Source organism: Centroberyx affinis, unplaced genomic scaffold (assembly GCF_046629955.1).
Source record: "Centroberyx affinis isolate AG114_WGS23_722 - 3 ecotype Tasmania unplaced genomic scaffold, CSIRO-AGI_Caff_v1 ptg001928l_1, whole genome shotgun sequence".
NCBI classification, from domain to species: Eukaryota; Metazoa; Chordata; class Actinopteri; order Beryciformes; family Berycidae; genus Centroberyx; species Centroberyx affinis.
In genome coordinates, this window is record NW_027280290.1 from 506,931 (window position 1) to 519,405 (window position 12,475).

Here is a 12,475-nt window from a genome sequence, read left to right on the forward strand (position 1 = left end):
ATCACCTTGGAAACCTAAAGAGACTATGTCACCACAGAGAAAATACATTATTGAGATGATTTGATTGGGAAATAGACAGGTGGCAGCCGTTTAAAACCCATAACATTGATCCAGAGACAGGGAATGAAGGTAGTGAGTTTCACAGGCGTACAGGCCCCTTTAACCTGAACAATGCTTCTTGTCATCTTGACCACTCCTTATGCAGAACAGGCAGTACAGGAGACATTAAATTATATCTCATGTGACATAATGAACAAGCCACTCACATACAGTCCAGCCCCACCACCCTCTGAAGGGTGTGGGGGACATCATCTATAATCTAGAAATATGGTCCTGAGGGACACACAGGAAATGAGTGTGTGTAATTGAAGGCATGAGAAGACCTGGCCCATTAGCGAGAGTAGAGGAAGTGTCATGGTACAAATGACTGGGAGCAGGTCAGAGAGGTAATGACATGATATTAGGAACAATGTCTTCCAAGGACCTGCTATTAGCCAAAGCTAATATCCCTGGATATTAGGTGGGCATGCTAATCTCTCAAATAATGGCAACAGAAAGCGTCACAACTTGGAACTATGAATTACCTCATCATGTCACACTTTTATTTAAAACAACAATAACAATGAAGTTAGAAAGTACACGGATACAGAATATAAAAACAGGTGTGAGACGTGACATTCAAGTTATCAGAAGCATTTCCTGCTAAAACACAGTTTTAAAAATGTCCAGTACTTTACGTTAAGCTCCACAGAACAACGTAAACCAAGATGTTCCTTAAAACATTGTTTGCTTAAAATAGCTCAGTGAGTTCACTAAAAACTAACTTCAAAGGTGAAAGTCTAACTTTTTAGTGGTAGTTAGCCTGCTAGCCACTTTGTTGACAAATCTGCAGTAAGTCTACTCTATATATTAAAATATAATATCAAGATATAACCTAATGTTCCATTCAAGTACAACATGTTATATGGCGGTAGTCACAGTTATTGAGGAATCTAAAGAGGATGTTATCACAAATTTGAGTGTTGACCAATGACACTGTAAACTGTGAACAAAGTGAGCAACGACACAAACAACTCTTTGAGACGGCTGCATACAAGACACATTTGACAGTTTCTAAATGTCTACGGCAGTTTTGTCCTCTCTTGTTTGTCCCCTGCCCACCCGCCTCCTTCCCTCCAGTAGAAACGACACCACTGTCACCCAGCGCTGTCTGAGCGATCTCTGTCGAGCAGAGGTTTCACACTGTCTGAAGTAGGTGGTGGTTCCCATAGCGATGGCATCAAACTGTTCAGTCAGTAGCCACGCCTCCCAGAGGAGAGTCAGTGCATTCATGATCACCATGACCACGACCCAAAACTCCGCCCCTAACACTGTAAGCCACGATGACAGGCTGTGACTGCCTACATACATCTTTCCATACAGGTAACTTGTTGCTGTGGCAACAAACAGAACGTGGGCAGTCACCATGGAGAGGATGAAGAGGAGGAAGAGGCGGTGGTTACCCCGGCCGACGCAGCGGTTCAGGAAGAGGCAGTGATGGTCGTAGTCCTTCACACACACATCACACAGCTTGCAGTGTTTACTGTGGTCAGGCTGAAACAGCTATGAGGAATACAAAGACAGAGAGGAATGAGAGCAATATATTGGTCAGATGCAGACGTGTTCAAAGGAAAAATCCAAGGTAAAGTCTTAGTGGTCCAAATCCATACTATCCCAACCCTATCAAGTGGTTTTCTCACCTCACAGTATGGGCAGAACCTGTGGGGGCTCTGGTTGCTCTCCACCAGGTCAGCGATACAGGAGAAGCGGGGGTCGGCCTCCACTCTGTCCAGTCTCCCAGAGTCCTGGGTCAGAACCTTACAGAACAAACAGAGGACTAGGGAGAAGTGGACCATTGACACTTGGACCAGAGCAGTGGTTGGCCACACACGTTGACAAAGTTAAGGATCAACATTTGTCATTTTCACATAAAAAAAACATAGGTTAAATTCCCACTGGTAACACATGCCTTCAAATAACTTAAACTGTGCTATCTTTGTTAAGGATATTAGGCATTATTTTCCCATAGAAGCAGAGCAGGGAATGGAACAAGCCGGCCATGAGAGTTCCCAGGTAGATAGGGTTGGGTAACCTGGAAGTGTAAACAAGTGATGAACATGTTGATGAACAGATAAACACTGCAATGTTTTTATCAAGGCAGTAAACTGCTGCATATGCACTGCAATTTTTGTCAAACCTTTGGTAGGTGGTCATGCGGTGATACTGGGTGAAGATGCTTCTGGCCAGCCAGGGGAACAGCAGGCCACAGATTAAACCGCCGTAGCCTCCCAACATGGCTGCTATCAGCAGAATGGCAGCTCCACTCAGGGTTGGAAACAACAGTGTCCAGTAGTAGAGGACTGGCGAGAAGACACACATAACACCAACATACCACCGTGCGTGCATAATCACACACCACACCAGAACCACCACTAATTGTACTATCATCATCATCACTGTCATTGTCAACATCATCCTCATTATCAATATCATCATCATTATCTTCATTGTCATAATCATGATCCATGTTTTCATTAGAAGAACCTTATCAAAACTACAGACTAATATTTACCATGAGACTCTTTGGGCTTGTGGTGTATTGGCTCATTAACGTAGCGACTCAGTAGTTTGGTGAGTTGCTGATGTCTACAAAAAAAAAACATACACAGTAAAGCAATGTTTAAACCAGCACAAGGATCCCAGGAGAAAAATAGCATTATGGAAACAGGACCATACTGGATATTTCAATAGCACTGAGAAGTCTGACTATCCCATTTAGTGGCTTTCTACTCAATGTTTTGCCAGAGAGTTCTAGAGACTGCGGATTCACCGAAATGTCTTCCCCTGCTTGCTGAGGTCCAGAGGCGTTAGGCCGCTGTGGTTCTTCTGGTGGAGCATCCTGTACCCTGCTCTCTGCAGCAGCGTCCAGCACACCTCCACTCCTCCCCTCTCTGCAGAAACATGGAGCGCTGTCCCTCCCTGCTGGTCAACTGCATCCACTGCACATCTCTGGAACAGACATGCAAGGTTGGAGGACATAACTGCTAATAGACTGCCGCCTTCACACCAGCTACGTTTACGTGGATGGAGTACTCCAGCTACTGGCCATATTACAGTTCATGTATTATTTGGGTTATACTGTTTACATGAACCTTTGATACCCAATGAGTATCCCAGTGTCCATAAATAAACCAATTGACAGAATTTCTGTCCAGTAGTCCCGGTCCATTTCTATCTACCTGCAGTACCTACAAATAGAACGGTCCGCCAGCAAAAACGTATAAAAAGGTGTAGCCGCCAGCAACCCCCTCCCTCTTTGACTGAGCAATAGTAGATTACTTCTATTACGTGGGAAAGAAACAATGATCCCAACAGCAATCTGTGCAATGTTTTTTGTTGACATCAAAATGTACCCATAACCCTTTGCAAGTCTGGGTTTATGAAGATGGCAAAAACCAAAAGTGAGAGTAGTAAGCTGTTCCCATGCACAACAACACAGTATCCTGTGTTATAAGGGAGTAAGCCAGGCATCTTAACTGGGTTTCTCATAATTGGAGCATAAGCTTACCTGGATTATTCTAACTGATTTATGATGTTTACATGCGTCAACCTAAACCAATGTTGTTTGAGTACTCTGTGCATGTAAACATAGCCACTGATGCTTCTATGTTAGACCCATACTTACATTTCTTTACAATTGTACTTCTTGCCCTGAATGGCCCTGTGTAGTAGAAACCAGAGTGTTGGAGTGGTGGAGATGGTGGAGATATGTGAGTGAGTGACTGACTGACTGAGTAAGTGAGTGAGTGAGTGAGTGAGTGAGTGAGTGTACACTCATGTGCATGTAGCTGTGTACCTGGTCTCTGAGCAGGTATCGGACCACCTCTGTGTTGCCAGTGGATGCAGCCAGGTGCAGCGGTGTGACCTGGTACATGTCTGTGTCCGAGAACCGGAACATGCCAGTCTCCCACAGGTAGTGCATGGCAACACTGGAAAAGACAGCACACACGATATGTTTGTGTGCCTGTATAGCAACAGTGAAGATAAAAACAATCAAGTTTGTCATGTGTTGGTTACTCCACTCACATGCTGCCTCCAGTCACTGCATGATGTAGGGAGGTTTTTCCCTGCAGGTCTATGAGGCGCAAGTCAGCCCCATACTGCATCATTTGGTGCATGACATAGATGTTCCCTTGCCTGATGGGAGTCAAGGGAACCACCTGTTATTACACAGGAGCAACTGCAGAGGCATAGGCACAGTGCTCTCATCATTAAACCTTCACAAGCCATGCATTTTTGTTTAACACCCAGAGATTTGAAGAGACGACGACTACTGACCTGCAGGCAAAATGAAAGCCTGTCTGTCCTGCATCACATGTCAGGTTGGGGTCAGCTCCGTTACTGAGGAAAAGGTCAACCAGAGCACGGTTACCATGGAGGGCAGCGTAGTGGAGCGGGGTGAAACCACCCCAGCCTGGACAAAGACAAACACAAGCACAAACACACAATCAGGTTTTAAGACATTGAGAATAACACTTTCACCCACCGGTGTACTGTATAATCCTAACACAGTTGCATGAGTTACTCAGCCTGTTGATTGTTCAAAACACTCTTGACTTGGGGTTAAGGTTCCCTTTGGCACAATGTGACTTTGTACTGTGTTGTCACAGGAGCTGTCCATCTGTGTCAGACTAGCAGCAGCTCAGATGACAGATAGCTGCAGTAGGATTGGGTATCGGCTTGGCGTCATGACAAAATCACATCAAGAGACACTAGAGCAGCAAGATAAAGTTTAGAATGGTCCTTTGAACATAAAATAATGTAGAATTATACTTGTTAATTGGTATAATAGCTGCACATTAATGCAGTATGTTCATGATACAATTTGCCAGAGGCAGGAAGCAGAAGATTGTTTATTACAGGCCTATGACATTAGTAAAAATTAGGCTTCTTCTAATGGGGCTACAATGTTCATTTAGCAGTTTTTTATATATAAAAGTATGTGGTGAACACATTACATACTTTCATTGATAATTACGTTAATGGTTTAACACTATGTTTAGGCTACGAATGACCAGTAGCACAGTAGGAAGTAGATATAATGTGGCCTATTTTCACATATCCTGACATGGAGTACAGCTACACTGGCCAGATATAGATTTGCATTTTTTCCCCATCGGGCTATTCTATCTTACCTTTTTGCTTGAGGATTGATCGATCATTTTGAATGAAGTGTACACACTGTTCAATATTTCCTCTCTGTATACAGTCAAATATGTCTCCACCGCCAACAGAGCACACTGGCATCGGATGCATTATGATACGGGCACAACAGCGGCCCTCTAATATTTCCACCGACAGAAACTTCTGCGGAAACAAAATCAACACTTCAGACGAAGCGCTACAACATCATAACGTAAAGTGATAAGGGCGATCATTTTTCGCTGCAAAGTAACGGGATCTTTCATTGTGCTAAACTGATTGAGGTAGACCACGCCCTGAGCACGTCATTGGCTCCAGCCGCCCACGTGACCCATAACGTCAAGCGCGTCAACAAAACACGTGGTCTCTGTAAATCAGCCACCACGTCACTGCTCTCTGCCGACGCCTCTAGCTCAATCACTTTTAATACCCGGCAGTTTGTCTGCCTTTATGCGGGGATGTAATGGAGGGTAAACCTACTTAAAATGTGATAGGATATTTTATGGAAAGAATTAATGCTCCTCTGGAAATAAAGCACATTTTTTGCTCTTTGGTTGTTTGCCTTATGGACCGACTGCAGGTCATAGTTCACCCAGTTTGTGTTTAGCCTAACACGACATAAGCCTGTCTAAAGAGAATAAGAACTCCAGACTGCAGTAATGTAGGGTAACAGTGAAACTTTAACAGTCTTGTTTGGCGTGTTTCAGAGAGTGCGAGTACATTTGCCACCCCAATGTTGTGAAATGGACACCCAGAAATATCTATTGCTGAAAAGAGATAGGTATGAGTTCATCTGGGGGCTCGGAAGGGATAAACGGCAGTGCATCCATTTGCACAGTCAGCTTACAAAGGTGAGTTGACACCGCCGGGAAGCAACTCATCAAAACAATGTGACACTTTGAGCTGAGCTGGATGCATCGGTTTCTTTCAAGGCCTAGATTTGGTTGAATATCGAAAGTAGGCAATGAAGGCAAAGGGAATTAAGTTATGCTAACACATTAAGGCATTGATTTCCAACCATGTGTCACGGAGGGTCGAGTCTGTAGGTTTTTATTCCAACCAAAAACTACACCGGGTGATTTCACTGATTAACACACCTTGAACCAGATAGGAGGAACTAATCAGTGAAATCACCTGTTGTAAACTTTAGTTGGAATGAAAGACTCTCGATCCTCCATGAAACATACACTCACTGAGCACTTTATTAGGAACACCTTACTAATAGTGGGTAGGTATCAGCTTTCAGCTCAATGTCAACCGGCTACTAGAGTGACATCCGCCTCAAGGTTCGACGTGTTGTGCATTCTGAGATGCTTTTCTGCTCTCCACAGTTGTAAAGAGTAGTTTATCTTAGTTACTGTAGCCTTTCTGTCAACCAGTCAGGCCATTCTCCTCTGACCTCTCTCATCAACAAGGCGTTTCTGTCCGCAGAACCGCCGCTCACTGGATGTTTTTTGTTTTTCGCACCATTCTGTATAACCTCTAGAGACTGCAGTTTCAGAAATACTCAAACCAGCCCCTGGCACCATCAACTATGGCACGGTCAAAGTCACTGAGACTTTCCCCCCCCCCCCACTCCGATGTTTGATGTGAACATTAACTGAAGCTGTTGACCTGTATCTGCGTGATCTTATGCATTGCACTGCTGCCACATGATTGGCTGAATGGATAATTACATGAATAAAGTGCCCGGTGAGCGTAGTAAATGCATTAATGCATTAAAAGGCTGTCATTTTACGTCTGTGAAAGTATTTGCACAATATTTGGCTGCTAATATCGTGGCCTATTTCCCTGATGTACCTTTATAACCCACAAGGTGGCACTGTTTACTCATGCATGCATTTCTATTAATGTTACTGTCCCTGATAGAGCAATACAATACAGGTATTCCCAGTCTCACTGCATGCCACTACAAACCCTAACATGTCAGTTCGTGCCCAACACGGACACTAACCTATTCATTATTAAGCCTTTAACGGGATTTACAATTACAGTAACTGAAGTTAAATGTGAAGATATTATTGGTGTGCTGACAGCTGTGGTGAATCATGAGCTACTGTAATGTCACCGTGATTCATAAGATGTCAGCCTTACATGACAAAACTATAAAAAGCCAAGGGACTCTTTGTTGGAGTCAGAGCAGCGGAGGGAGAGCCCCATCTAACCAGATGAACAACAGTTTTTCACTTCTGCTTTTTCCAAGGAAGTAAAGGCACATGACCTGGGCCAGCTGATGCAAGTTGCTCTCCTTGTTCAAAGTTCAGTCTGCTTGCTGCAGATTAGTGAGGGGTGGGTGGGTTTAGAGACAGGTCTGCACTGTAGGGACCAGTCATGTCTTAGCGGATCTCAGCTTGCCTTTTCTGAAATGGGACCAGAGAAAGAGGAAAAAGACCACTCACTCAGTTGAGATACAACAACACAGCTGACAGCGCCCTCCTAGTGCTCCCAGATGGCTCTCACACAAGTACAGGTAGGTACAACAGGCACAATCTCTGTGTTGTCAGGATGTTTGTTTTGGGAGGCGTATTGAAGGAACAGTATTACCTTTGATTTTGTATGCTTTTTTTGCATAGACATTTTTTGTGTGTGCTTTAGTCTGTGTCACTGTAAAACACAAAGAGGTGTGTGTTGTTTTGCCATGGCACAAGGAAGGAGTTAGTTTGAATGCTTCATCACACACACACACACACACACACCCATACACGGAAGGTTCTCACACTGGGAAACATCAAAGAAAGTATTCACAAGCATTTGTACAAGAATGGAATGTGAACTGCCTCTCAGTTCACTTACAATCTTAACTGAGTGTACTAGAGTCTGTATACCGCCAATTTCTCTCTCTATGCACGGTGTGTGTGTGTGTGTGTGTGTTAAGCAGAAAGTCCCTAAAATAAGTGGGACATAGCACTCACTAATATTAGCAACGTTGTGTGTGAAGGACTTAATATCTAGAGGTATACAATATCAGGTGACAGGCTTTCAAAGGGCAAAATGAAACTGATCAAACTGAGTTGGACAGGACATTTGATTAAATTAGATTAAAATTTGCCTTTGGCATCTCCCACATACAAAGTGCATAAAAACAAAAACACATACGGCAATACAATACAATACAATACACTACATATCATGGCAGATCAACTAGTACAAACATTACAATGAATGGCTATATTCCAAAGTGCAAATACACATATGTACATAATAGGTCTATTTGTCTGTCAGATCGATTATTATCAGTTCCATTATCTGATTCTGATAGAACAAGAGTTCCTTGTTTGCCATGAGGTTTGGATGTCTGCACCTCATAGAGCTTATAATTAGTTAGTTATAGTAATGTGGTGCTCTAGGACTTGTACTGGAAAGAAAGAGAGGAAATAATATGACCACATGCTGTATATGGCATAAAAAAAATCCAAGTCCAGGCACTCGTGGGTTTTAAGCTTAAAACACTTTTAACTGGCTAAAAGCTTATAACTTAAAGCTTTTTAACTTTCAAATACATCTGAGTGTCTAGACTTTGATTTTCTTTACTAAACTTGAAGAAGATAGTCTGAAATAGTTCCAGTCATTCATACCAGTTGATTATTCAGAGTAGTTGACATTTACTGACATTATTTGCCTCCCAAGTGTGGAAAATTGCGCATTGATTATGCCATTCTGATCTCCTCAGAGAGGTTGAGGAGAATAGCACATGACTGCCAAGTGTTTGTCTTTGTCTGATGATCTCTAAACCCAGACAGTATGCGCTGGGGAAAGGAAAGGTGGACCACTGGAAGTTTGGGACACATTTATCTGAGGAAGTGAGAGAGACCAGGGAAATAAGATAAGAAAGTGTGTGCTGTAGATGCCATTAGCTCAGGTTGTGCCGTGAACAGATAAAATAGTCTGTGTATTTCTCTCTTTCTCTCTCTCTCTCTCTCTCTCTCTTTCTTTTTTCCAGGAGCGGATGGGTGATGTGGAGAGGATCAACAAAGAAACCGGAGAGCTGAGTGCTTCAGGGGAGTTAGCTGTCTCTGTGGAAGTGAAGGCAGAGAAAGAGGAAGGGACAGGGGCACCATGGGGCCCTCAGCCCCTACAAGTGCTCAGAGAACAACTAAAAAAGCTGCAAATACACACATCCCCTGCACCTGACCAAGTTCCTATAGAGCGGAGAGAGGAGAGAGAGGAACATCTGCTTAGAGTCCTTCCTTTCTACATACAGGTATATAGCGCTGCAGCTAGACTGTCTCCTGCATTGTCTCTCATTGTTCATTCCATGTTACTTCTCAAAGTCACAGAGAGTTATATTTTGCAAGGGCATTGTGCAATTTTTTGATCAATCAAGAGAGTTATTGCTTTCCAGTTCTGAATGGAGAAGTAAATTGTTTCCACACAAAATCTGTGTCCTTTTCTACTCTAAAAAGAAGAAGTAGAAATAATCACTTGGAGAAACATTGATAAATTGTGACGTTAAGGAGAATTAAGATTGAAACCACGACCGACTGTTCTAATTCAAACCTGATCTTGAAAAGGTTAAATGGATGCCTGACAGACATCAAATACCATGGTCTCCAAAACTGTTCCAGCTTGAACCAACATTCCTTTAGTCATTCAAATGACATGAGGCAGCAGTCAGATGTTTGGCCCTCAGCAGATCCCATCACTGTCCTCTGAACTCTTGAGAAGTGGTTTGTCTCCTATAAATCTGTCAGTTTGCCAAACTGTCACATGAAAAACCAAAAGCTCTGAGATCCAACGCTTCAGGCATCGCTTTGGTTGATTGGATGAATTGGATATTTCTTATTCACCATGCCTGAATTGCGTCACAGTCATGAAGAAACCTCCCCTCTTCCTCTGCCCGTGCGCCCACACAGTGTGAATTCCATTGGTGATCTCTGTGTGTGTAACACCCATTGATCGGGCTTACAGCTGCAGACGTAATCACTCTGGTTTATTTGTGTGTGTGTGTGTGTGTGTGTGCGCAAGGCTCATGACCTGCTTGTAGAGATTTGAGCAGAACATAGGACCTCACTCAAGAATAGCAGACTCAGTGAAATCCGATATCCTCTTATGGAAGTGAAAGGAGCATACAGTATGCATTGGCCTCTATTATTTATGGTGTAGTGCATTAGTCAAAGCAGTTGAGATCCGCTTGTTATATGGATGCCATTGTTTTGGTGCATCTCACCATGCACACAATATGAAGCACATGAAAACAGACCTAACACTTCCCAGCACCCATTTCACGGTGACTGAGTTTAATGTCAGCATCATATTATGATGATATGGCATGGTAAACATTCATATTAAAACTTGTATCAAATGTAGTTAGGTCCCGATTTCACAGAACAATGCAGGTAGCAGCTATGGACATCTTACTTCATACATGGGTTCTCAACATTGGTATCAACAACTATTTAATGTAAGAATGTTTGCTGGGTTATGTTGAGCATGCCAACAGTTTTTGGCCCTCCAGTATCTTTGTCTGATTAATTGTCCTCCTCATACTGACCTCTTCCCCTGCCTCTCTCCTGTCTGATGCCAGGTGTGTGAGCCTGGTGGCAGAGCTGAAGGGCTGGACCTGAGGGGGCTTACAGCTCTCACCGCTGAGACAGTGGTCTCTAACATCCACAACAGACTGGCAGATAGGCCGGCAGGTACGACTGCATGCACGAACAACCACTCACATCAGCACACACAGTTCAGTTATCCCCGGGAAAGGGACTTTCTCCCTGCTCTGCCTAGTTCTGCTTTTACTTAAGACATGATTTGATGCACTGTAGTTTCTGCTATGCTTCTTACATCCAGCAAATTTCTCCAAGTGTAAATGTCACACATGTTGTAGTATTGAAAATAACTGATAAGACAAAGTGTATGTAATCTATGGAAACACTAGAGTAAAGACATTCCTCAGTGATGGGGGGGTGCTTTCTCTGCCATGGTCTTGATCTGCTCATCAGATCAGGTATTTAGAAGGCCATGACAAGTGCCTTACTTTATTATCATGCTTAACACACCATTGGATGACCACTTGTCTATCTCTCTCTCTCTCTCTCTCTCTCTCTCTCTCTCTCTCTCTCTCTCTCTCTCTCTCTCTCTCTCTCTCTCTCTCTCTCTCTCTCTCTCTGGTTGTTCATGTGTGTTTGTGTGCTTGCTGGTGGGTGGGAGGTGGAGCCTTTTTTGTTTTTAGAGAAGTAGATACTTCTGGTTTTTGATACAGCTCTGCTATGGCGTTAATACTTGATAAGGCACATGCATGATGCAGGTTGTAGCTTTGGAATACTCATTCACTCATTTAACACGCAAGCATTGAACTTGTTTCTAAATTCTAGGCTCAGCTTTTTACTTGCAAGCCCTGCTGCCATATCAGAACATACTAGAAACTCTCAAGAGACTTGTAATGGGTGTTTTCAGGCAAGTTGATAAAATGTACGCCTACCAAAATAGAAACACAATGCAAATTCTGTCTCTGAAAATAGAAGTGAGAGTTTTACGTGAGTAAAGCTCAGCAGGCCTATTTCCCTAATAAATGTGCACGGTGTTTCTCATTTTGACACAGCTAACTAAGAGGAAATGCAATTTCTGTGATAGTAGATTGTGAAGAGAACCAGCTATGTAATTATGCAAAAGTCTTCTTTGTTTTAATTTGCTTCGAAAAGAAAAAATACATTTTTGCACACCTAAAGGTCTTTAGATGACAGGTGCGTAGGACCACAACCAAAAAGGTAGATACTGAGAGAAGAATAGAATCCCGCACACTGTCTGTACTTGCAAGATAATTTAATACAGCGTTTCGGTCATTGGATGTTTGCCTGATGAAGGTCAGATGACTGAAACGTCGTATTAAATAATCTTCCAAGTACAGACAGTGTGCGGGATTCTATTCCTCTCTCAGTATCTACCTTTTAATTAGTTTCAAAACTCAACCCTTATCCTTTTGGGATAACAGACCATTATGTGATGCATCCTGTGTGTGTTTTCAGAGGAGGCTCGCGATGAGGTGGTGCAGTTCTTCCAGAGGCGGGCTGGAGAGACAGACTGTGAGGTGGGAGACACCCCAGGGTGGCTCCTGCTGAAGTCTCTGTCCCTCATGACAGCAGACAGCTCAGTGAGTGATGTTTAGCAGTTCAAATAGTTTTAAAGTCTCTACACCTTAATTTATTCTAGGCTCTCAGAGTTGGCAACTATCTGACATTTCCTTGTGGTATTTACACTCATTTACATTCATTCAAACCTTTATTTAAACTCGAATAAC

At 43.1% G+C, this 12,475-nt stretch overlaps 1 protein-coding gene across 1 annotated transcript; it reads right to left on the reverse strand.

Moving 5' to 3' along the window:
* Positions 1-590: 590 nt before the first annotated feature.
* On the reverse strand, positions 591-5,501 carry LOC139653581 (uncharacterized). The gene is made up of 10 exons (XM_071530468.1): positions 5,235-5,501; positions 4,378-4,513; positions 4,126-4,236; positions 3,896-4,028; positions 2,870-3,048; positions 2,612-2,685; positions 2,237-2,399; positions 2,049-2,131; positions 1,740-1,930; positions 591-1,602 (listed from the first exon to the last, which is right to left on the reverse strand). Exons 1-10 carry the CDS (start codon positions 5,353-5,355, stop codon positions 1,114-1,116), a joined length of 1,680 nt encoding a protein of 559 aa, XP_071386569.1. The 5' UTR covers positions 5,356-5,501; the 3' UTR covers positions 591-1,113.
* Positions 5,502-12,475: the final 6,974 nt, after the last annotated feature.

What these genes read in the sequence shown, in the direction of transcription:
- LOC139653581 (XM_071530468.1), bottom strand. Translation starts at nt 5,355, where the DNA reads ATGCATCCGATGCCAGTGTGCTCTGTTGGCGGTGGAGACATATTTGAC. An exon ending in AAGCAGGGGAAGACATTTCG is followed by an intron (nt 2,686 to 2,869) that starts GTGAATCCGCAG and finishes TTTTTTTTGTAG; the next exon opens with ACATCAGCAACTCACCAAAC. An exon ending in CAAGCCCAAAGAGTCTCATG is followed by an intron (nt 2,400 to 2,611) that starts GTAAATATTAGT and finishes TCTTCTCGCCAG; the next exon opens with TCCTCTACTACTGGACACTG.